Source organism: Barbus barbus (assembly GCF_936440315.1).
Source record: "Barbus barbus genome assembly, chromosome: 33".
In the NCBI taxonomy this organism is placed as follows: Eukaryota; Metazoa; Chordata; class Actinopteri; order Cypriniformes; family Cyprinidae; genus Barbus; species Barbus barbus.
In genome coordinates, this window is record NC_136761.1 from 27,820,889 (window position 1) to 27,845,272 (window position 24,384).

Genomic DNA, 24,384 nt, shown 5'->3' on the forward strand with positions numbered 1-24,384 from the left:
TTCATAACGTTGTGAATATGCTTTGACACGCCATCAACACCTCCGTGCAGCTGCAATTCTACAGTAAGTTATAATCATTGGACCTTTTTAAATCGGACAATGGACCGTTCGACCACCGAATCCAGCAGTGTCCACCAGTATCTAAGTGCGCATCATTGATCCTTGTTCTTGCTTAAAAAAATTGATCATAACATGAGATCTGCAGTTTAGTATAAATATGAATTACTATAGCACTCGCTGTCATTAAAACAGCATGCCACAGGAAAAGTGATCAAGCGCATACACTACAAATATGTCTAAATACATATAATTTAGTTTTAACTCTTGCGTAATGACTTTTATGCAGGTTAATTTCAGTGCTTATCTCCATTAATGACAGGGGAATATTTAATGTAAATGTGTTTATCGAAATGAAAACCGAGTTTAAAATACATGAGGCCCCTGGACTTCATGGGGATGCAGAGTAAACTAATACCTTTAAGTCGGCTGCCACATGCTCACTCATATAAAAAGCATAGTTTCCGTAATCACACAGCTGCAACTTGGTAAGTCAGTGATAGAGAGAAATCAGAAGGTCCCACATTATATGCCGCATTCTCCATTCATTGGGCCTTTAGTTTGATCCTGGATGCGGATTTGTTATAATACCAGACTGCACTTTATGTACTAGTCACAATGATTTCAGAAGAGATCAGAATAAATCAGATATAACATTTTATTTGTCAGGTAAAAATGTATCATGTCAATTACATAATTAAACAATGAGAATTCAATTCAGATCAATACATAACATCAACTGCTCAAAGATGAATCTAAGAGTGAGAGAAGCACACCTGACAGCGGAGAAACACACAGAAACTTGTGAGAGATTTGCATGCAGAGCTCCAGAGACTCAAACACACTGTGGGGTTTTCTGGCTACAGACTCCCAAGTGATTGTATCGCCACTTCGCTTAGATATCCAGACCAGAACAAAGAAATCTTCAAATTAGTTGTAAAAATATAAAAGATCTTTGGGTTGGTCAGAATCTTTCTATATTTCTCATAATATAAGTGACTGCTGTGAGATTGAGACCATTTTACCAATCGCACTGAGACATTTAAAATGATGCCAAACATGAAAGAGGAAAAACAATAGTCACAAGACACATCATGACCTTCTTACTTGAGCTTAGTGGAGGAGAAGAGTAAGAGGGAGGGAGGGAATCATAAATAAGCAACTAGTTTGGTCAAGGTGGTGTCCTTTGCTCTTTGAGATCTTCTCTCCAGATTAGTCAGTTTATTGTTTTGATGCATGGCATCTGTTTTGTGAGAGTTCCTGAAATTTGGCTTCATGAGGAGATCAAAGCAGCCTTTACAGTGTGATCTATTAAATGCAATTACAAACCATCTAATACTATTAAATTTTAAATGTCTGTATAATGTGTTATTTAGTTGATAATGTCCTACATAAACATGTATCAGAGATGTGACTTTCTTCTATAAGCGGTGCAAGAAATCAGAGAGATACATACCAGCAGAGGAACAGGAATTATAGCTGGACTCATTTATTTAAAAAGAAGTCATTTGATTTTTGTTTAGATTTATTTTTTTTATATGCTGTTTGTTTTTATGAATTGGGCTTAAGCTGCTGCTCTCATGAATCTTCTGCTGTGTGTTCATGTCGTTCTCTGAATCTTCTCATCCTCACTTTCTGATCTTCCTGTTTCTCTCCTAAAAGCATCACATCATTATCATCTTCACACTCAATATTTGCATGTCAACCATCAGCTGAAAACACCAGACCAGACATGATCTCACCAGCAGGACAGGGTTGGAGTCTAATGGTCTTCTGTGCGTGACTGACGTGGTTCTTCACGCTGCAGATGATGTTTCCATCAGTTCCCTCATCCAGATCAATGCTGCTGTTTCCATCCATCGGTGGATCTCCATTCAGAGTCCAGCTGTAGAGGAGCTGATCCCCCTCAGAGGAGCAGAACACCCTCATCACCCCACTGGAGGAGCAGATGATTGACACTTCCACTGAGCCAATAGGAGCTGGAGGGAGGGACACATCACAGTCACATGACAAACACAGGAGAATCTTGTTACTATTACTGGAGTATGTAGTGTGTTTACTGTGTGCTACAGGAATAAAAACCTTCACAGAGACTCAACTGATTCATTTGCATGAGAGTGAGATCTTTGGAGAACATGAGATTGTAATGAGTCTGATGAGAGAGTTTCTGTACCTTCAACAATCACTTGAAGATCTCTAGATGTTTCTGAGCCATCTGAGTGATCGAGTCTTAATCTGTAATTCCCTGAATCTGATCTGATCACACGGTTTATTATCAGAAGCGCATTAATGACTGTCACTTCAGATCTGTTATTATAAAGATCACATTCACTCATCCTCATCCTGCCATTCTTTACTCTACAAACTGGATCATGTTGTGTGTTGTTTATTCTCTTTATTATCTTCAGGTCATATTCACTAGCGTCCAGCACCATCAGCAGATTGAGTTTGTGTCCCAGAGCTGCGTAACAGGGATCAGACTGATCAAACCTGCAGAACTGATCCAGACCTGAAGAACACAACACACACACACACACACACACACACTTATTCAGGCAAACTAACGTGAATTCTAAATTTACATTATATGTAAACATCTGCGATTTTAAACATTATATTAAAAACAGTTTGAAAATGTTCGAAATTTTTTCAAGATAAATAAATTAAATATTAATATCAATATTAATTAAATACAATATGTTTCTTCATCACAATAAAATTTCATGTATAATTTAACAAACATCTGTTGTAGGTTGACAGATAGACATACAGTGTATGTGTGCGTGTGCTAAAATTATTTTAACATTTCAAACAAATACGATTTTCTTTAAATTTTCCATATGCAGCAATGCTCTTTTCCACATTAATTAGCGTTTATTAATTTAGCAACTTTTATCCAAATGATTTCCAAAAGCTATTTTAAAAACTTTTAAATCCAAATCCTTTTTTAAATCCTAAGTCATTGAATTTTTATTATTTATTATTTTTCTTCTCTTCTGTTTTTATTATTGGAGATGTTTTTTCTTTTAAACACTTTCTCAAAGGCCAGCAGCATCGCAGGGTTTTCACTGCAGCAGATGAAGCTGCTGTTTATTCTGTTCAGAGAACTAGTGAGTGTTGCGAAAGACCAGACTGGGTTGGATCCATTTGCAGCTTTTATTAAGATTGGTCAAACAGGCAGGGTAAATCACCAGCCAACTGAGCAATAGAGGCAAGGCAGAGACAGTCGAGAAAACAGGCAGAAGGTCGAGGCAGGCAGCGAGAATCAAAAGTCCAATAAACAAATCCAAGACGGGGCAGGCAGAGAATAATCAGCAACTTAACACAGTCCAGGGTCGAGAGGTACAAAACAAAACATGGGTAATAACGCTCAGAAATGACAGCCAGGGCAAATCAAGACTTCGCAATTAGGTGCTGTGTGTGAATGGCTTATACAGGTCCTTCTCAAAAAATTAGCATATTGTGATAAAGTTCATTATTTTCTGTAATGTACTGATAAACATTAGACTTTCATATATTTTAGATTCATTACACACAACTGACGTAGTTCAAGCCTTTTATTGTTTTAATATTGATGATGTTGGCATACAGCTCATGAAAACCCAAAATTCCTATCTCAAAAAATTAGCATATCATGAAAGGTTCTCTAAACGAGCTATTAACCTAATCATCTGAATCAACTAATTAACTCTAAACACCTGCAAAAGATTCCTGAGGCTTTTAAAAACTCCCAGCCTGGTTCATTACTCAAAACCGCAATCATGGGTAAGACTGCCGACCTGACTGCTGTCCAGAAGGCCATCATTGACACCCTCAAGCAAGAGGGTAAGACACAGAAAGAAATTTCTGAACGAATAGGCTGTTCCCAGAGTGCTGTATCAAGGCACCTCAGTGGGAAGTCTGTGGGAAGGAAAAAGTGTGGCAGAAAACGCAGCACAACGAGAAGAGGTGACCGGACCCTGAGGAAGATTGTGGAGAAGGACCGATTCCAGACCTTGGGGGACCTGCGGAAGCAGTGGACTGAGTCTGGAGTAGAAACATCCAGAGCCACCGTGTACAGGCGTGTGCAGGAAATGGGCTACAGGTGCCGCATTCCCCAGGTCAAGCCACTTTTGAACCAGAAACAGCGGCAGAAGCGCCTGACCTGGGCTACAGAGAAGCAGCACTGGACTGTTGCTCAGTGGTCCAAAGTACTTTTTTCGGATGAAAGCAAATTTTGCATGTCATTCGGAAATCAAGGTGCCAGAGTCTGGAGGAAGACTGGGGAGAGGGAAATGCCAAAATGCCTGAAGTCCAGTGTCAAGTACCCACAGTCAGTGATGCTGGTGTTGGTCCACTGTGTTTTATCAAGGGCAGGGTCAATGCAGCTAGCTATCAGGAGATTTTGGAGCACTTCATGCTTCCATCTGCTGAAAAGCTTTATGGAGATGAAGATTTCATTTTTCAGCACGACCTGGCACCTGCTCACAGTGCCAAAACCACTGGTAAATGGTTTACTGACCATGGTATTACTGTGCTCAATTGGCCTGCCAACTCTCCTGACCTGAACCCCATAGAGAATCTGTGGGATATTGTGAAGAGAAAGTTGAGAGACGCAAGACCCAACACTCTGGATGAGCTTAAGGCCGCTATCGAAGCATCCTGGGCCTCCATAACACCTCAGCAGTGCCACAGGCTGATTGCCTCCATGCCACGCCGCATTGAAGCTTCTGCAAAAGGATTCCCGACCAAGTATTGAGTGCATAACTGAACATAATTATTTGAAGGTTGACTTTTTTTGTATTAAAAACACTTTTCTTTTATTGGTCGGATGAAATATGCTCATTTTTTGAGATAGGAATTTTGGGTTTTTGGAGCTGTATGCCAAAATCATCAATATTAAAACAATAAAAGGCTTGAACTACTTCAGTTGTGTTGTAATGAATCTAAAATATATGAAAGTCTAATGTTTATCAGTACATTACAGAAAATAATGAACTTTATCACAATATGCTAATTTTTTGAGAAGGACCTGTATGTGTGTGTGTTAATGAGGTGCAGATGTGGAGTGCAATCAGTCCCAGGTATGAGGCATGATGGGAATTGTAGTCTGAGGTGGCGTGCAACAGTTAGTGCAAGAGTTCATGTGGTGAGCGAGTGACCTCTGGTGGTGAGTTAATGGGAGTTCATGGCCAGGATTCGTGACAGTGAGGAATCTACCGTTCGCTTCTCTCTCTGTCCTGCTTGGATCCAGTTTGTTTTTCATTCAATGCAGTATGAAATAGTGTCTTGAATGAAGAACAAAAAATAAATAAACTTAAGAGTTTCTAGAGAAACCTTTTTGGACTTAGAAATCAAAGGGTTTTCAATACTGTCGCTCCCTATTTTCTACGTAGTGCACTATAAGAAGTGTTCACAGTGAGCATTTTATTTCCCTTTATATTTCACTCTTTAATACACATAATGCATTCTAAATTGTAATATTTAATTATGTTATGTTAGTCAACATTATCTTAGCTGAATAACTCATTTACTGGGGTAAGATATCATTAACTATGATGATTGAGACTAGAGAGAAAATACAGAGGGAAGATGACAAACAGAAATGGTCATAAATCATAACATTCATAAAACCAGAAAGATGTTAAATATTATTATTTTCATGGTATTTTCAAGATACACACTAATCTTCACCATGAAACAGGAAAAGATTATAATATTATGTTTTTTGATTTTTTTTGTAAGTAAATATATGATGTTGATATCTGTAGATGAACAGAACTGATCTCACCAGCAGGACAGGGTTGGAGTCTAATGGTCTTCTGTGCGTGACTGACGTGGTTCTTCACGCTGCAGATGATGTTTCCATCAGTTCCCTCATCCAGATCAATGCTGCTGTTTCCATCCATCAGTGGATCTCCATTCAGAGTCCAGCTGTAGAGGAGCTGATCCCCCTCAGAGGAGCAGAACACCCTCATCACCCCACTGGAGGAGCAGATGATTGACACTTCCACTGAGCCAATAGGAGCTGGAGGGAGGGACACATCACAGTCACATGACAAACACAGGAGAATCTTGTTACTATTACTGGAGTATGTAGTGTGTTTACTGTGTGCTACAGGAATAAAAACCTTCACAGAGACTCAACTGATTCATTTGCATGAGAGGGAGATCTTTGGAAAACATGAGATTGTAATGAGTCTGATGAGAGAGTTTCTGTACCTTCAACAATCACTTGAAGATCTCTAGATGTTTCTGTGCCGTCTGAGTTCAAGAGTGTTAATCTGTAATTCCCTGAATCTGCTCTGATCACAGGGTTTATTATCAGAGTCCCATTAATGACTGTCACTTCAGATCTGTTATTATAAAGATCACATTCCCTCATCCTGCCATTCTTTACTCTACAAACTGGATCATCTATTATGTTGTTTATTCTCTTATGTATCCTCAGGTCATATTCACTAGCGTCCAGCACCATCAGCAGATTGAGTTTGTGTCCCAGAGCTGTGTAACAGGGATCAGACTGATCAAACCTGCAGAACTGATCCAGACCTTAGGAACAAAACACACACACACACACACACAGAGAGATAAATGTGCATACATATGAATTAAAATCAGACACAAATTCCACAAACATTGACACGATTAAGGTTAAACAGGAGAATCGTATCTGATCTCAGCTCTCAAATGATGTTCCTTATGAACGAGATCAAGATTCATTCATTAATCTCAATGGCAGATGTGGAAGTGAGTGATTTGATTCTTCCATCTTTTCTCATGAGCGTTCAAGTCTGAACACAATAACCTGAGCTGAGAATTTCATGTGACGGATCACTACAGGAATATTTACTAAAATAAACAGAAATATTAGCAATATATTTTGCTACCAACATGAAATTGAAAGCATGGAGGGAAGGGAGAAGAACAGAGTGGAAAGAGGAAGTCAGAGAGAAGTTGGAAAGAAAAAGCAGCAGGAAAGTGTCTGAATCATGTGATAAGGGGTAAAAAAAGAAGAAAAAAAGAGAACTGTGTACTGTTTAAATACAATGTTAACATAGCTTGCAAGTTTTTATGGGGTAAAGTTATATGTTTTAATCAATTAGTAAATGCTGTTGGTATTTTCAGACACAGAGGTAACAAAAGAAAAATCACCTGTTATAGGTCTAAAAAGACTATAATTACCGAAACTTTTATTTTGTTTTCATGAATTTTAAACACAGACACTCTTTTACTGACGTCAACGCTTTCTCTCACATATTATAATACTTTACTAATACACACTGTCTACAACAAGAAAACACAGTGACTGGGTCACTGAAGATATATTAATTATTAATGTAATATTACAACAGAAATGTTTTGATGTGAGAGATTGATCATCAGCATGAGTTTGATGAGAAAGTGACTCACATGCAGCAGTTTGCAGCAGCAGCATCAGTCCAAAGATGAGCATCATTTCTCTAAAGTCCAGTTTCCAGAAGAGCTCAATCCCAGCAGAAGAGAGTCAGATCGAGTCTCACGGACAGACAGCAGCTCTACTGACACATCAGGAAATTACACGACTTTTACAAAGAAGAAACAGGAAGTTTTTCAGAGATGGTTTCAGAGATTTAGCACTTCCTACTTTAATACCTAAAAAAAAGACAAACTTACAAGAGTCACATTTCTAAAAAGTCTGTACTTAATCAAAGGCTATTGACAGATTTATATCAAACTGACTTCAGTGTTTATTATGAGCACATGCTATATTTTGTGGGACATTTGGACTCCATAACATAGATAATACTAGTACACACACACACACACACACAGAAATGTAACAGCATCTACAGAGTCAAAGTGATATTGCTAATACAGATCTCTCTCATAAATATTTAATATCAGACACAGATTACATTAGATTAGTTTTTTATTCACGTTGGTACCCTTTTCCACATGAAAGGTGTGCATTCTCAACTTTTCAAATCCAAACTGATCAAACTTATAACACTGCTAGACAATATTTCAAAACCTGATCCCATGTTTTCAATACAGTTATATATTTTTAGTTCACATAACTATTGTTTCGAAACAAGACTATTGTAATATTTACAGTTTTTTACAATCGCTATGACAATGTTTTCAATATTTTTAAACATTTTCCTACAAAATGCATACAGTTAACACATATTTAAAATGCTTGAACTTCTTTTACACACAAGCTCAACCAAGACCAAAACAATGTCATTTTACTGCCAAATTTTCATATGCTTTCACACTGTATGTCAGAACAGATAACATCTTGTTCTAAAACTAACTTATCGGCTAAAGTCAAAGTGACTCCTATTGTGAATTGAAACACAAATATATCCCCTGTATTTTATTCCATTGCTAATGAGAAACAACTGATTGAAGTTATGCAAATATATAAATTATTCCCATCTAGGAAACACATCAGTTCTTTTAGTCGCATGACCATATGATATACAGTAAAAGAGGACCTCTTTGGGCTGATCTTGTGTGGAAAAGTGCACTCCTGCATGAGATTTTAGGCAAGGCAAGGCAAGGCAAGTTTATTTATATAGCACATTTCATACACAGTGGTAATTCAAAGTGCTTTACATAAAAGAAAGTGAAATAGACATTAAAATCAATAAAAACATGGAAATAAGAATGATAAAAACAAGGAATTTTAAAATGATATAGAAAATGATTTAAGATAAATTTAAAGAAAATGATTATACATAAAATATATTGCAGTCAGTTCGGACATATAGCACAGTGCTCATTCAACAAATGCACAGTTAAACAGATGAGTTTTGAGTCTGGATTTAAATGTGGCTAATGTTTTAGCACATCTGATCTCTTCTGGAAGCTGGTTCCAACTGCGGGCCGCATAATAGCTGAACGCAGACTCCCCTTGTTTTGTGTGAACCCTTGGTATTTCTAACTGACTCGATCCTAATGATCTGAGTGGTCTGTTTGGTTTATATTCAGTGAGCATATCAGCAATATATTTAGGTCCTATTACTGCTACCAAAGACTGGTGCCAGAGAAAGGGGACAGGTAGGAGAGGAGACCACTTGCCAATATATGTGATCACATAGAACAATGTGGCATTCCATCATTCCCATTGCAGTCGGAGCCTGGTTTGACACCCATTCGAGAATGATGTCTCTTTTCCTTGCCCCTTACTTCCCTTTATATACTGTCTCCTGTATAAGGTCAGACCTGACACCTAAAATAATGCAGTTTCTGTAATTCCCTTTTATGTTAGTGTTTTTATGACATTCTTCTATGATTGACTAAATGTTCCTGTTGAAAGTGAAGTTAGTGTTTTGGATTAATCATTTGATTTTGGGACATGTTTGCAGTGTTTTGGTAGATATAGTGTATTGTTAGTGTATTATTGTAATTTGAAATTAGTGTTGGAGTTTAATTTGCAATGTGTGATTTTGAGCATGAAATTAACTGTTCTAGTGTGTCGGCGTGTTAAGAATTTTGGAAAATTGTTAGAAGTATTGAAAAAAATGTCATAGTGATCGTAAACAACTGTAAAGGGAATATTTGGTTTAATCGTGGAACACAAGAGTATGATCTCTCTAACACACACATACATACTGTACACACACACTCACATTGAACATTGTGTTTTATCATAAGATAAATCACTCATAGTCTTACTTTTTTCAACTGCTTACATTGTCAAAGCTTTAGAATTTTTCTAAATATACAAAAGCAGTAATATTGATGTCTCCATTGTTGTAGGCAGTCATTGTACAAGTAGGATGGTTGGTCGCTATTTAGAAGTTCAATGAACAGTGAATTAACATGAACACAGAATACAGACGAGAATCACATAATACTGAACAAAAAGATCCCAGGCAAGGGTTTGTTCAATAAACTTTATTCTATCAATAATAATCTCAGGTTGATGTTGTACGGATATAATAACAATCACATGATCACATTGATAAAGATGAATTGAATCATCTCAAATTGAAGCTGTTTCAGATGATTGACTCACTTTAGCAGCTGTTTGATTCTCACATGGACTGGAAGGAGAAACTGAAGTGAACTAGAACTGCATTCACACTGGTATCAGTTTGATTCAGATCCGTCATTACCAGCCTCTTTATAAAACTGCATCACAATATGACACATTCGTATTTACTAACTGAACTAACAGATCGATCACGACTCATCTGAAGACCCTTTCACACGACATGAAACAGTTCCGTTCACAACTTAACTGATACCTCAAAGAAAAGTTAATTACACTGGATACTGATAAAATCAAGCATTGTCTGAGCAAATTTATATTTCAAACTTTCAAATAAAAAACATCACTATGAATTTGTCACTGATCAAACAAATTAATAAAGCATCGTGTGAATACACAGCAGTGACTGAGTGATAATAATAGATTCAGTCCTGCTTTTAGATTAACAAAGAAACAAAGATGAAGTTCTCAAGGTGAATGCATACCTTGACTCTAGGGGTCAAACAACGAAAAATCAAGTCAGAAATCTTGGGGTGATTCTGGAGACAGACCTGTTTCAGTAGTCATGTCAAAGCAATAACTAAATCAGCATACTATCATCTCAAAAACATTGCAAGAATTAGATGTTTTGTTTCCAGTCAAGACTTGGAGAAACTTGTTCATGCCTTTATCACCAGCAGGGTGGATTACTGTAATGGTCTCCTCACCGGCCTTCCCAAGAAGACCATTAGACAACTGCAGCTCATCCAGAACGCTGCTGCCAGGATTCTGACTAGAACCAGAAAATCTGAGCATATCACACCAGTCCTCAGGTCCTTACACTGGCTTCCAGTTACATTTAGGATTGATTTTAAAGTACTTTTACTCGTTTATAAGTCACTCAATGGCCTAGGACCTAAATATATTGCTGATATGCTCACTGAATATAAACCGAACAGACCACTCAGATCATTAGGATCGAGTCAGTTAGAAACACCAAGGGTTCACACAAAACAAGGGGAGTCTGCGTTCAGCTATTATCCGGCCCGCAGTTGGAACCAGCTTCCAGAAGAGATCAGATGTGCTAAAATATTAGCCACATTTAAATCCAGACTCAAAACTCATCTGTTTAACTGTGCATTTGTTGAATAAGCACTGTGCTATATGTCCGAACTGACTGCAATATATTTTATGTATAATCATTTTCTTTAAATTTATCTTAAATCATTTTCTATATCATTTTAAAATTCCTTGTTTTTATTATTCTTATTTCCATGTTTTTATTGATTTTAATGTCTATTTCACTTTCTTTTATGTAAAGCACTTTGAATTACCACTGTGTATGAAATGTGCTATATAAATAAACTTGCCTTGCCTTGCCTTGCCTTGTCTAGATTAATGCCACACAATTCTTACAGTTGTTCAATATCACTTGCAGTTGTTGCAGTGCATTGCTGTATTGTGGAGACTAGTGCATGACATCACAGATTGTGACAATAAAGATGCCAATACAGATGCATTGACTTTCAGCTATTTCAAAGATGGTCTCGATATAATCAACAAAAAAAGTAAATCATTAGAAATAAAAACAAATGTTTTTAGTGATTTTACTTAAAGGAGCTTGTCAGTAGTCTTAACTGTCAAGGGCTCATTTGTCCGATCATTATTAAATCACTCACTGAATGCTACACGTTTTCTGACCTGCTAGTTTCCTTGAGGCTTTGATTGCAAGTGTAAAAGCCTTTCTGCGACTGATTCCTTTGCTCTGTGCCTCCTTTACTGCACTCATTTCCTCTTCAGGGATCAGTGGAATCAGGTAAGGCTGGTAAATAACTTCACAAAGACGTTCCAAAAAAGATTCCTGCGCTTCATGTTTTGACTCCTCTACTAAACTCCAGTATATTTTCTGCCATTCTGTTTGATTGACTTGTTTGTTCTCCTGTTTGAACCGCTTCACTTTTTCATCCAGTTTCTGCTTCTGAATCTCCTGAATGTCTTTCTCTGTTTCTTCAAACATGTCATTGGTGAAGTGTGTCCCTCCATTTTCTGTCACCATCTTCTCTATTTTACTGATCAGATCGTTGAACTGTGAGGAACTAGCAGACTTATTGTCCAGACATAAGAATCGATTTCCACAACTGCCTACAAATTCTTTCAGATCTGAATTACCATTTTCTAGAAACTGCTCAATGGTTGTATTTTTCTTCTCTAACAGTTTTTTGTGAGTGAAGAGGACTACAGTGTATTTTTCCATCTGTTCTCCAAACACTTCTTTGAGCTCCTTTACTGTATTTTTCTCCTCCTCAGTAAATCGATCCACATTAATCACAAAAATAAAAGCATGTGGTCCTGGAGAGGCGAATGTTATGCATTTAACTATTTCTTTCATAACTTCTTCATTAGTGAGTTCAGTATCATAAAGTCCAGGAGTGTCGATGACTGAGATCTCTTTACCCTTCCTCACTGTAGTTTCAGACTGACACTCTTTAGTCTGAGACCTTGAACTGAGTGAAGAGTCAAACACGTTTCTGCCGATGATGGTGTTTGCAGTGGCACTTTTCCCAGATCCAGTTTTTCCCAGCAGAACCAGTCTGATCTGGTCTTTCGGATGCTCATGTGAAAATTCATAAGTTGAACTGTCTCCTGAAACTACAACACAACAATCACATCAATGTGCAATTCAATTATATAGCCTTTGTCTAACAGCTCTTCTCTTTTAAGATCAGTATTCACATATCAGGTATTTGCAGATGTTTACAACTAATTAGAGCCCAACAAATGTTGGTGCCTTTCATTTAATAAACAGTTTAGCCTGAGAAATTTTTAAAGTTTGAATTCTAGTTCTGAAAATGTCATGTAAATAAAAATAAATTTTTTATAATGAATAGAAATGTTTCTAGTTTTGTTAAGCTCTGAAATATTCAGGTAGAAATAGCTATTTAGGAGTAAAATATCATTTTAAAAAATCTGTAATTACAAGATGAAAACATGTGAAGTTCTCAGAGCTGTTCACATTCTCAGACTCAGAGTTATGTTTATGGTAAGAATATTTATGACAAAATGAATCTGGGTAATCTGAGTAACAAGTAGACAAAACCACAAAGCAACAAGTAATGATTGTTACGTTAATGCCTTATTAATAAACTTATAATTTAATTATTTTTAGGGATCTCCTGATCAAGCTTTTTGAGCCCCAATTGATCTAAATCATTGAATATCTGCCGATACCTAGAATTTAGATTTGTTATATCACTAATATAACAATTACTTCAGTAATTATATTTATGTAGTAATTATAATTACATATAATTACAATAGTAAACTTTGTAAACACAATTATGAATGTGGGACTACTGATACAGATTTGTTGTATTTTATATGTACAATAAGCAGAATAATTGCAACAGAAAGAAAACACGTGGAGATAAATTTACAAATCATGAAGTTGATGGAGTCAAAATGCCAATCTGTCAATTAGAAGGAAACCATAGCAACGCATTATGGCAACGTCGTCTCAGACTGACAACAGATAAAATAAACAGTGAATAGGCTACATGACTTTGAGTGATTTGTTACAAAAGTGTGCATCAAATATTATAAATGGAAGCTTGAGATATGATAGAACGGTTCACACGCACATGAGCTTCTTTACCTGCTATACTTTAACTGTGTTTGTTCTGTTGTTGAAGTGTATTTAAAATAACCCTGTGGCCCAACGTATGTATTACTTAAATAACTTACACCAAAAGAGCAACTTACAATTGACAATAGTGTTTTTGCTGTCACTCCTCTTCATTTGTTCCATAGTAAATTTCCCTCCGTTCTCCATCATTGTTCCTTCAATCTTCTGCAGTAGTTCTTGTACCTGATCGTGTGATTTACTCTTGTTTTCGAAACACTGAAACTTTCCTCCACATGCAGTCACCAGTCGCTGAAGATCTTCATGGTTTTGTAGATGTTCATCAATGGTCTCCTCCAGGTCCTCCAGCTCATCTCCATGTGTGAACAGAATCATGATGTACTTCTGAACTTCAGGACCTAATAACCACTTAATATAATCCAGGATCTCTTCCTCATTTTCCAAAGGTTCCTCTAAAGGAACGGTGATCAGAACTGAACTGAGACCTGATGAACATTGAGAGACCAGCTGCTCTTTCAGTTTCTCTTCCTTGTCTTTATTCAGATCTGGATCCAGTAGATCTGGAAAATCAATCACATGCACCTGCTTCTCTCCAATCTGGTTTACTTCTTCACAAACTTCACACTCATGCTTCTTTTTAACTTTAAACTTTCTTTCTCCCAGTATCGTGTTTCCAGATGAGCTTTTCCCAGAACCCTTTCTGCCCATCAGAAGAATCCGGATCACTGGATCATCTGGACCTGCTGACATATCTGAAAGAGAGGGATAATATGTAGTATGAAAGTAAATATAATGTCAAGTGTATTGTCAATGTATTATTTTTGGGGCACAAAATGAATTGCTGCAGCTATTTTAAAAAACTGGGCCATTTTGTTGTTGTTGTTTTGCAATGAAAACCCACCAACAATCACGATTTACTGATGCAATTATTGTTACTGATAGTGAGAATATCATTACCTGTTAATATTTATGTGCATAATTACTGGAACACTTGAACTAAAATTGTGTATATCCATCAAAATAATATGAAATCAGGCATTTTAAAAACTAGCAAATATTCAACCTAATCCATTACATTCATTATTTTACTGACTTGGATCTTTGAATCTCGTTCAGGAAAATTAACTCATCTTTTTTCCAAGTCATTTTGTTCATTTCAGCAGAATATAAGGATATTTCAGGATATTTAATGTTTTAGACATTTAAAATACACATAATCACTATAAACCGCATAATGAAACAGCAGTAGCCTAATAATAGGCTAAACTTTTCAAATATAGGCTAATTCGCTTGTATGTAGCCTACATATAAAGTTCACTCTATTCTTCCTGTTTACCAGCCACTCACTTTCTTGTCTTTCAGAAGAAATGGATGAATTCAGCTGTTGTAAATCTGACAGGCTCTAAGGCTACATAGCGCACAATAGCCCCTAAACTAAGCCATCAACTGTGATCATTATGAACTTGTTTAAAACACAAAATACATTTAATTACATGTATTTGTATCTGAATAACTACAGTTTTGCCGTGAATAATTTTGCATAAATGCATAAACATGATATCATTTCAGTCCTGTTGCTTTTATATGAATATAAATATGATGAACACTCAAAGTATTTAATTCCATACGAAATGCGTAGCTTATTTATCATCCATTTCTACTTTAATACAAACATGCATTTTAGATTTTTATAGAAATATGACAACAATCACATATCTCACGCATTGTCATAGTGTTTGGGGATATTCATGCATAATTTAAATGCATAATCACATGAAATCTTATTTAGCAGACAACTCAGCATCACGGTTGTCTAAACCAATGAGCATTAAGCTGTGTCCTCAGCAAGTTGTTTCCCATCATGCTTTTGATCAGTGCAGTCGGTGGAGAGCAATCCGACACAGAAGCCTCGCCGTCACGAGAGATATTTGGCACACGTCAACATGACATCAGAGCAAGGCGGACGTAAGTCGAACACTTTTCTAACCGGCATGCATCTCGCGATAATCACCGATGAACGGTTCTGTGCAGATTTTGCTCATCTCAAACAAGCCTAATCATTTCTGTTTCATGTAGCTACACAAGCTATTGAGAATGTGTGATCAACACAAAATAAACGAATCACTCCCTGAGACAACTCGTTGTTCCCGACTCATATTAAAGATTTGTTCAAAATGAACGAATCATTCAACAACGACACGTCACTATGGGCTATTTGCATATATACTTGTCAAGGACAAGATAGCGCCGCACATGGCAGCCACGGTGCTTCACTCTCCAGTTTTTTTAGTGTTTTTGTTAGTTTTACCTGTTTTTCATTTCTCAAATACAATCAGTTTTACTAGGGAAGTTTGTTTATTTATATTTGCATATGTGCTTTTTTTTATTCTCATCTTATTTTTATTGTCTGTGTGTCGTTGTTGTCTCTGTGAACTGGAAGCTTATTACACTAAAATAAATTCCTTGTATGCGCAAGCATACTTGGCAATAAAAGCTCTTTCTGATTCTGATTCACTTTAGTTGGAAAAAGATGGCGATTTAACTTTTCTATATAAAATTCAACAATTTCTTTGGTCACACTTTATATTAAGTGGCCTTAACGACTATGTGCTTACATTTAAATTAATCATTTAGCACAATGCACTTATTGTGTACGTACATGTTTTTGCATTGTACTTATATTTAAAAAATACCTGCATGTAATTACATCTGTAAATAAGTTCTGTAATTACATTTATAATTGCACTGTTGACCCATCCCTTACACCTTAACCTACCCTTAAACCGACCCATACCACCAAACCTGTCCCTAACCTTACCCGTATCCCACCTCAATAGCAGCAGAAGTGTTTTGCAATACAATCTGAACACAGTAATTACATTGTACTTATTTTTTGATGTAAGTACATAGTTGTTAAGGCCAATTAATATAAAGTGGGACCATTTTTTTAAACTCTACATCTACAAAATATTGAATTCTTTTTTCCATTTTTATTTAATTTATGAAGGTGATGTAAACTGAATAATTACCGGTATATATTATATTATAATTATAAAATATAATAATATTTTTTATATGTAACTTAGTTTTATTGCACATTACAAAAAAATAATAATTTTATTCATATTTTTAGTCTTTGGCTGCATCCATAGCATCCGACAAAGTTTTTTTCACTGACACGCCCCCAACTCAGAAATTCTGGGCTTAAAGAAAATTTTGAGTTTCCCACTTGTAATAACGACTTTGTGGTAGCGTTCATGTGCGTTCAACTCGTCAATACGATGTATCCGACATGACTTGAATGCACCAGTAGATGTGCGGCCGCCATCTTGGAATGGTTAATTGGAATGGCACAGAGCCGTTGGCTTCGCAGACCATCAGCTGTGCAGGATTGTGGCATCTTTTGAATATTCAGTGATTAATTACTATGATGGATGACGTCAAGTTGACCACTACAATATGGTGGACGGCTTACATATAGCGGCCCATAGAAACAGTCATTAATGAGGCATCTACGTATACATATCTATGGTTGCATATCTCCGCCATCTTGGATTTCCAGTCTAGCGAGTTTATGCATAGATAGGCTACTTCCGGTTGTGCTAAACACCAGTGCAGAGAACCGGAGAAATCCAAATATTACCTTCTATATATGTTTACAGGGTTTATAATATCACTTCAAAGGCAAATATTTATTACTGTTTGTATTACATTGATTTTTTTATTTTATTTTATAAAATTTACCTTATTAGACATGGGCTGTGATTGATCTTCATAAATATCAATTTCTCAATTGTGCACATTGGCCTACATCAGTTTGTTCCATCGTCATTTTCACATATTTTTACATTTTAGGCTACAGATAGTTAACTTTGCATCAAACATATTTTTAAATAATAAAAACAAATATGTAAAAGGATACAACTAATATATAACTAATTTAAATATTTGTTTTATCTGATAATTAATGCAAAAGAAATCGTAAAAATAGTCTACATGCCCTGCTTATAGACAATGATTTATGCAAAAGATCTATCACAAAACAGATAAATATGAATAAAAACACACTGGGAAATACAAACATGATCTTTTAATTAATGCAAACCTAATTAAATTATATAAAATTGTACAGTTAAAGTTAAATTATGTTATCAAATAAAGTTAATATGAAGAAATCTCTGACAGTCACAAACTTGATCTTATAAGCAGCAGTCAGAACAAAATCAACTCTCCGGAAATGTACAGTATTACACATTTGAGTGGTTTGTGTTTGAATGAATCTCCACGTTTTAGCTTGATGAATTTCCACACAGAGGTACTTTGATATCCGCTGTTTAATTTGAAAAACATAAATTATATCTATCAAGTTTCGCGTGGTCCCAGTAAATGCATACGTCGCCAGACCGGAAGTAAGCACACACTTGCGTCGACGAAGCTCACGGCGCAAAACAAAACAAAAACCTCACGGCGCCATCTTGTGCACCAAGCCCATTCCCAGCCAGCATATGACCGACCTTCAACGTTGAAATATGGTCGTTAAAATATTGTTTCAACGTTGATGCTGAACGGTTGGAAAATGGAGTATGTTTTCCCCCACATTTGTTATTGTGGGGGAAAAGACAAAAATGCATGCATTTGTTCTCTATTAAAGAAAAAAACGTATCTTTTGAGAACGAACGATCAAACGCATTGAAATATATTTTTCCTCTCATTTCGTGATTTCCCCTATAACCATGTCTCCGTAAGAGCTCCATAATGCTGCACAATCCTGGCAGGATTCTCTTACCAGGCGCTGGCTCGGGTCCCGTCGCCATCTTCACTAGACTATAACTAACTGCAGATCAGAACTGCGCGAAGAATGCTTCCTAAAACACAAATGCATTCAAAATACAAAAAAACAATCTTAATATATGTCTGACATTGCTTATATTATCAATAAATCAACATATTTACATAAAACAGTAAATGCAAACTCACCACGAGTCGAGCTGCTGTGATCATTCAGGTTTAGATTCTTTCACTTTCGATTCCGCTTCTTCTTCTTCTTCTTCTTCTTGTAAGATTTAATGGCGGTTGACAAGCCAATTTATGGTGTATTACCGCCACCAACTGGACTGGATGTGAAGCATTAGGATACGAAAAAGTAAAAATCTACTTTTTAATTATCTTCAGAAAACTAATAATTGATCTCGTAAATGTTGCTTTTGCATAATTGATCTAAATTTATAGAATATACAAATTGGAAAAAAAAAAAAAAACATCAAAATGTCATTAAGCGATTAACTTGAAACATTGTTTTAAGTAATCAATCATTCAGTACAAACTAATAAAATAACAAAAGACAAGAAATAAATAAAATAATAAAAGAAAGAACCAATAAAATGCTCCCTGGGCTCTGCAGCAAAATGGCTGCCCACTGCTCCAGGTGTGTGTTCACGGAGTGTGTGTGTGTGTGTGTTCACTACTCACTGCTGTCTGTGTGTACTTGGATTGCACAGATTCTGAGTATGGGACTCTTGTTCTTCTGCTCGTGCATCTCTCTCTGATTTCTTGCACCACACATACAGAGGAGAGACGCTGATACACATTCAGGAAAGGAAAGGAGAGGAAGTGTGGCAAAGTACTTCCTACTTTATAGCTTAACTCATTCATAAAAAAAAAAAAAAAAGATTTCCGTCTGGATTTCTTGTTTTTATATGTTGTTGGTTTTTTAATGCCTGTTGAACATTTAATGTGTGCTTTCCATTGATTAAAATGAAAATTGACTGTATAAACCCTGATACAAATAAAATGAACTTGCAGTTTAATTTCAAAGCATTTTATTTTTATTGATCTTGGCATGAAAGTTCATTTTAATTTCAACAGAAATTAAAATAGAAACTTCTAAAAAATAAATAAAATAAATGTGTGTCTAAACATTTTATGTACAAAATTATGTAAAAGCATAAGAATCCTCTGTGTGTTCATCTTGTTCTCTAAAACGTCTTATTCTCACTTTCTGATCTTCCTGTTTCTTTCCTAAAAGCATCACATCAACATCATAATCTTCACACTCTTAATATTTGCATGTTAAACCCATAATGATGATGATAAATGTCTCTCACTTGACATGTATGGTATTAGAATCATCTAATATATATATATATATATATATGTGTGTGTGTGTGTGTGTGTGTGTGTGTGTGTGTATTTTCTATTTAAATAAATCTTTGTCATCCCACTTTAGAAAAGATGTTTCAAAAGTGGGACAGCACATTTTGATAGGGCAGTCAAATATTCTGTTATTCAACTGCTAAATTGTGCATTAAGAAAGTTAAATGCCATGCATGTAATTTTGTTAATTGTGGGGCGTATAATGCAGCAATATTATTTGTTTTAAGGCCATGGCCAGGACTACTAATTTCTGTTATGGAGTGTTTTTACCATTACAAATTTGCTTAACACATGCTTTTGAAAATACGTTCCATATTCTTACCATGTGCAGAGTATAGAAGTTTAATAACAGTTTTAAAGGCATGCCATGTTCCAAAGTTTGAATCTTTTTTAAATTGTTATTTTATCTTTATTAAGACCAATTTTATATTTTTGATTCCATTACCTGGTTGTTATTGTTGCCAGAAATCTGATATTTTAGAAATTTCTTTAAATAGTATAAGATTTCTGTGTTATATAGTTGCATTTAACATTCCACATATGAACATATAGGCTACTAGTTTTTTAGACAAACTGATGAAGACAGCAAACACACCATAGACCTACAAAATTAATTCAGCAAACATGGGTACGCACATTTAACCAGGAGTGTAAAATGTGAAGTTTGCTTTGTAAAAATTTAACTATTTCTAACACAAAACAGTGTCCCAGATTTGAGCATTCACTGTCCCACATTAGAAAATCCACAAATTCTTAAACAATTTGGCATAAGGAGCACTAAAATGTGTGCCATTTCCCCTTCAAGTACAATATCTGAAAAAAAAAAATCTTCTGATTTAGTTAGGAAACATCTTGGGGATTTCAAAATGGTATAAGATTTTGATTTATTGTTTTGGCTTCATATGGAAATATGATACACAAGTCAAAATAGCAAAAAATGTCCCACGTTACACTAATCCACCCTACATGAAACAAAAACGCAGACCAAACATGCATAAAAACACCATTTACAAACCAACTGCAAATGATTTATTGAAAGTGTAATGTACTGAAATCCAATGAAAAAATCATCTAATGCCATTAAATATGAAGTGTCTGTGTTCTTTTATTCACTTGTCTTTTATTAACTTGATTTGTTTGTTTTATGGAGAGCTTGGTGAATCAGATTAATAAGAGACTTAAGAGATAATTAGCCTACTACTCTTACTTTTATATAACTGTGTCATTACAAAGGTCTACAAATTTATAAAACTGATCTGAGATCAGGTAAAATATGCTGGTTGATGGATTCACTGAAGTCGCCCACTAGGGGTGAATCACTGAAATCCTGAAACAGTTATGACGTAACAAAGCCTCATTGACTGAAATCACGTGACTTTGGAAGTTTGATACACAGCTAAATGTGGTTCTTAATTTATATTTTAGTGCTCAACCTGTTCTGTATCCACACAGTTCAGTAATTCACGTTACAACTGCATTCTACATTTAAATTAACTCCTGAAAATTCAGGATTTTGACACCTAACCCTAATCGACACCTTGACCATCTAACCCTTATGATATTAAATGAGCTTGTGACTTTTGACTGGAAATACAGTTTCATTTCAAAGTATTTTATTTTAATTTAACTTACCATATGCCAGAGATACCAAAGTTCATTTTTATTTAAAAATTGACTTCACTTACAAATTAATAAAAAAGACATCTGTGTCTAAACATGTTAAAAATCATTTAAAATACAGAAAATCTGCTGTTGCTCTCATGAATCTTCTGCTGTGTGTTCATGTTGTGCTCTAAATCTTCTCATCCTCACTTTCTGATCTACCTGTTTCTTTCCTAAAAACATCACATAATCATCATCATTATCATCATCATCATCATCACACTCTTAATATTTACATGCCAAATGATGATGATAAATGTCTCTCACCTGAGGTGTGTCTCATGTAGATGTGAAAAGCTCCTAACAGACCAAACAGAACCATCAGCTGGAAACACCAGACCAGCACAAACACCACAGACACTGAACAACACAAACACAATCAATCAATCAGTCTATGTGTAGTTGATATCTGTAAATTCACAGAACTGATCTCACCAGGACAGGGTTGGAGTCTAATGGTCTTCTGTGCGTGACTGACGTGGTTCTTCACGCTGCAGATGATGTTTCCATCAGTTCCCTCATCCAGATCAATGCTGCTGTTTCCATCCATCAGTGGATCTCCATTCAGAGTCCAGCTGTAGAGGAGCTGATCCCCCTCAGAGGAGCAGAACACCCTCATCACCCCACTGGAGGAGCAGATGATTGACACTTCCACTGAGCCAATAGGAGCTGGAGGGAGGGACACATCACAGTCACATGACAAACACAGGAGAATCTTGTTACTATTACTGGAGTATGTAGTGTGTTTACTGTGTGCTACAGGAATAAAAACCTTCACAGAGACTCAACTGATTCATTTGCATGAGAGTGAGATCTTTGGAGAACATGAGATTGTAATGAGTCTGATGAGAGAGTTTCTGTACCTTCAACAATCACTTGAAGATCTCTAGATGTTTCTGTGCCGTCTGAGTGATCGAGTATTAATCTGTAATTCCCTGAATCTGTTCTGATCACACGGTTTATTATCAGAAGCCCATTAATGACTGTCACTTCAGATCTGTTATTATAAAGATCACATACATTCTCTCTCGTAATGTCATTCTTTACTCTACAAACTGGATCATGTTGTGTGTTGTTTATTCTCTTTATTATCCTCAGGTCATTATATTCACTAGCGTCCAGCACCATCAGCAGATTGAGTTTGTGTCCCAGAGCTGCGTAACAGGGATCAGACTGATCAAAACTGCAGAACTGATCCAGACCTGAAGAACAAAACACATATACACACACATCTGGTCATTGTAAGGACTCACCATAGGCGTAATTGTTTTTATACTGTACAAACAGTATTTTCTATCACCCTACACCAACCCTACTCCTAAACCTACCCCTTACAGGAAACGTTGTGTATTTTTACTTTCTCAAAAAAAAAAAACTCATTGTGTATGATTTATAAGCTTGTGTACTCATGGGGACCTCGATTTAGGTCCCCACTGTGACACGAGTCCCCGTGAGTCTGTGTGTATTCAGGTTCAACTGTCTGAGAAGTCTCGTAACTCCAGCTCTTCTTCACTCCTCGGGAGCCTCGCGGCATTACGTCTCCTCAAGATTGAAAGTCACAACGAATCCTCGTCGAGCAACACGTCCTCTGAGGTAGTTGTCCTCAAAACACTGGTTATTCATGATTCAGTTATATGAATGATATAATAACAGTTTATATATTATATATAACAGTTTTATCTCGATCCGTTTTTATTGATGGGAGAAAAAAGGGCTGTCTACTGGCGCCAAGTAAGCCTATCTTTGGATAACTGTCTGTTTTTTAGGCAATAACGAGTGACAATAGTTAGGTGAGATACATCTGAGTAGGCCTGTTTTGTTAAAAATCGATAGCTGTAATGCTTTGGTGCAGAAGGAAGCCCGTGAGCCACGAAGGTAAATTTGCGAGCAGATTAGGCTAATTTCCACCTATTAGACAGCCTAGTCAGCTCATCGTTTTTTGTATTGCATCATTTATAGCTCTTAAACCTTTAAAATACAGTTTAGGAAGATGTATGTAACCACAGTCGTTAGCTTTGGTTAACTATTGAAGCCTTTTCTCTTGTCAAAAGGCTCAACGTGATCACCGACTTTGTTTGCGTGCAGATTAATTTCCACATATTAGACAGCCTAGTCAGTTTATCGTTTTATTTTGGTATTGCATCACTCATAGCTCTAATGTTTAAAATTGAGTTTAGGAAGATGTATGTTGTAACATAATAGAACGTAATATTAATATGTAATTTAAAGAAATAGTTTAATTTAACTATGCTGTTCTTCTGAACTTTTTATTCATCAAAGAAACTATTCATCTGGGCAGTGATACATTTTGGTAGTCCGACTGGAAAACGCAATAGCCCTGGGCTAGTGATTTTGCGAGCGCTGGTTTGAGATGTTTTTTCTTTGAAATTCTTTCTCAAAGGCCAGCAGCATCTCCAACCAGTGAGGAATCTGTTTCTCAAAATTTCTACCATTCTCTTCTGTCTCTGGGCTGCTTAAATCTAGTTGGTTTTCTTCATTCAAGACAATATGAAGTAGCCATCAAATAGTTTCTAGAGAAACCTGTCACTTTTTGGACTATAAGAAGTGCTGACCATTTTGCAGTTCACAGTGAGCATTTTATTTCCCTATATATTTCACTCTTTAATACACATAATGCATTCTAAATTGTCACATTTAATTATTAACAATATCTTTGTTGACTAACTCATTTACTGAGGTAACATATTATTAACTATGATTATTGTTACCAGACAGAATATACAGAGGGAAGATGACAAACAGAAATCATGATGAATCGTGATTGATTTTTAGAAAGCTAATATGTTAGATATTATAATCATCATTATTTTCATGGTATATTTAAGATACACACACTAATTTGCCATGAAAGAGGAAAAGATTATGATATTATGTTTTTTTTATGTAGATATATGATGTTGATATCTGT

General features: G+C 36.0%; 3 protein-coding genes across 4 annotated transcripts in view; all 3 read right to left on the reverse strand.

Moving 5' to 3' along the window:
- Positions 1–692: 692 nt before the first annotated feature.
- On the reverse strand, positions 693–7,608 carry LOC306853063 (uncharacterized protein). Of its 2 annotated transcripts, XM_079390233.1 has the most exons (6): positions 7,450–7,608; positions 6,259–6,588; positions 5,828–6,064; positions 2,231–2,566; positions 1,800–2,036; positions 694–1,712 (listed from the first exon to the last, which is right to left on the reverse strand). In XM_079390233.1, the coding sequence occupies exons 1-6, from the start codon at positions 7,493–7,495 to the stop codon at positions 1,636–1,638; spliced, it is 1,263 nt and encodes a 420-aa protein (XP_079246359.1). In that variant the 5' UTR covers positions 7,496–7,608; the 3' UTR covers positions 694–1,635. The 2 variants fall into 2 exon arrangements, with proteins under 2 accessions (XP_079246360.1, XP_079246359.1); XM_079390234.1 differs by lacking the exon at positions 2,231–2,566 and having other exon boundaries at positions 693–1,712; positions 7,450–7,576.
- Positions 7,609–11,675: 4,067 nt separating this feature from the next.
- LOC306852887 (GTPase IMAP family member 8-like) lies at positions 11,676–18,454 on the reverse strand (the record flags this gene model as incomplete). The annotated part of the gene is made up of 3 exons (XM_079390008.1): positions 11,676–12,649; positions 13,760–14,392; positions 18,427–18,454. The coding sequence occupies 3 exons, from the start codon at positions 18,452–18,454 to the stop codon at positions 11,676–11,678; spliced, it is 1,635 nt and encodes a 544-aa protein (XP_079246134.1).
- Positions 18,455–23,798: 5,344 nt separating this feature from the next.
- The window catches only part of LOC306852888 (uncharacterized protein), a gene marked incomplete at both ends in the record, with an annotated part of 28,276 nt that continues 27,690 nt past the window's right edge, over positions 23,799–24,384 (reverse strand). Inside the window, one exon of the mRNA XM_079390009.1 lies at positions 23,799–23,947. Coding sequence (XP_079246135.1) covers positions 23,799–23,947 — 149 coding nt within the window. The remainder of the gene's footprint in view (positions 23,948–24,384) is intronic.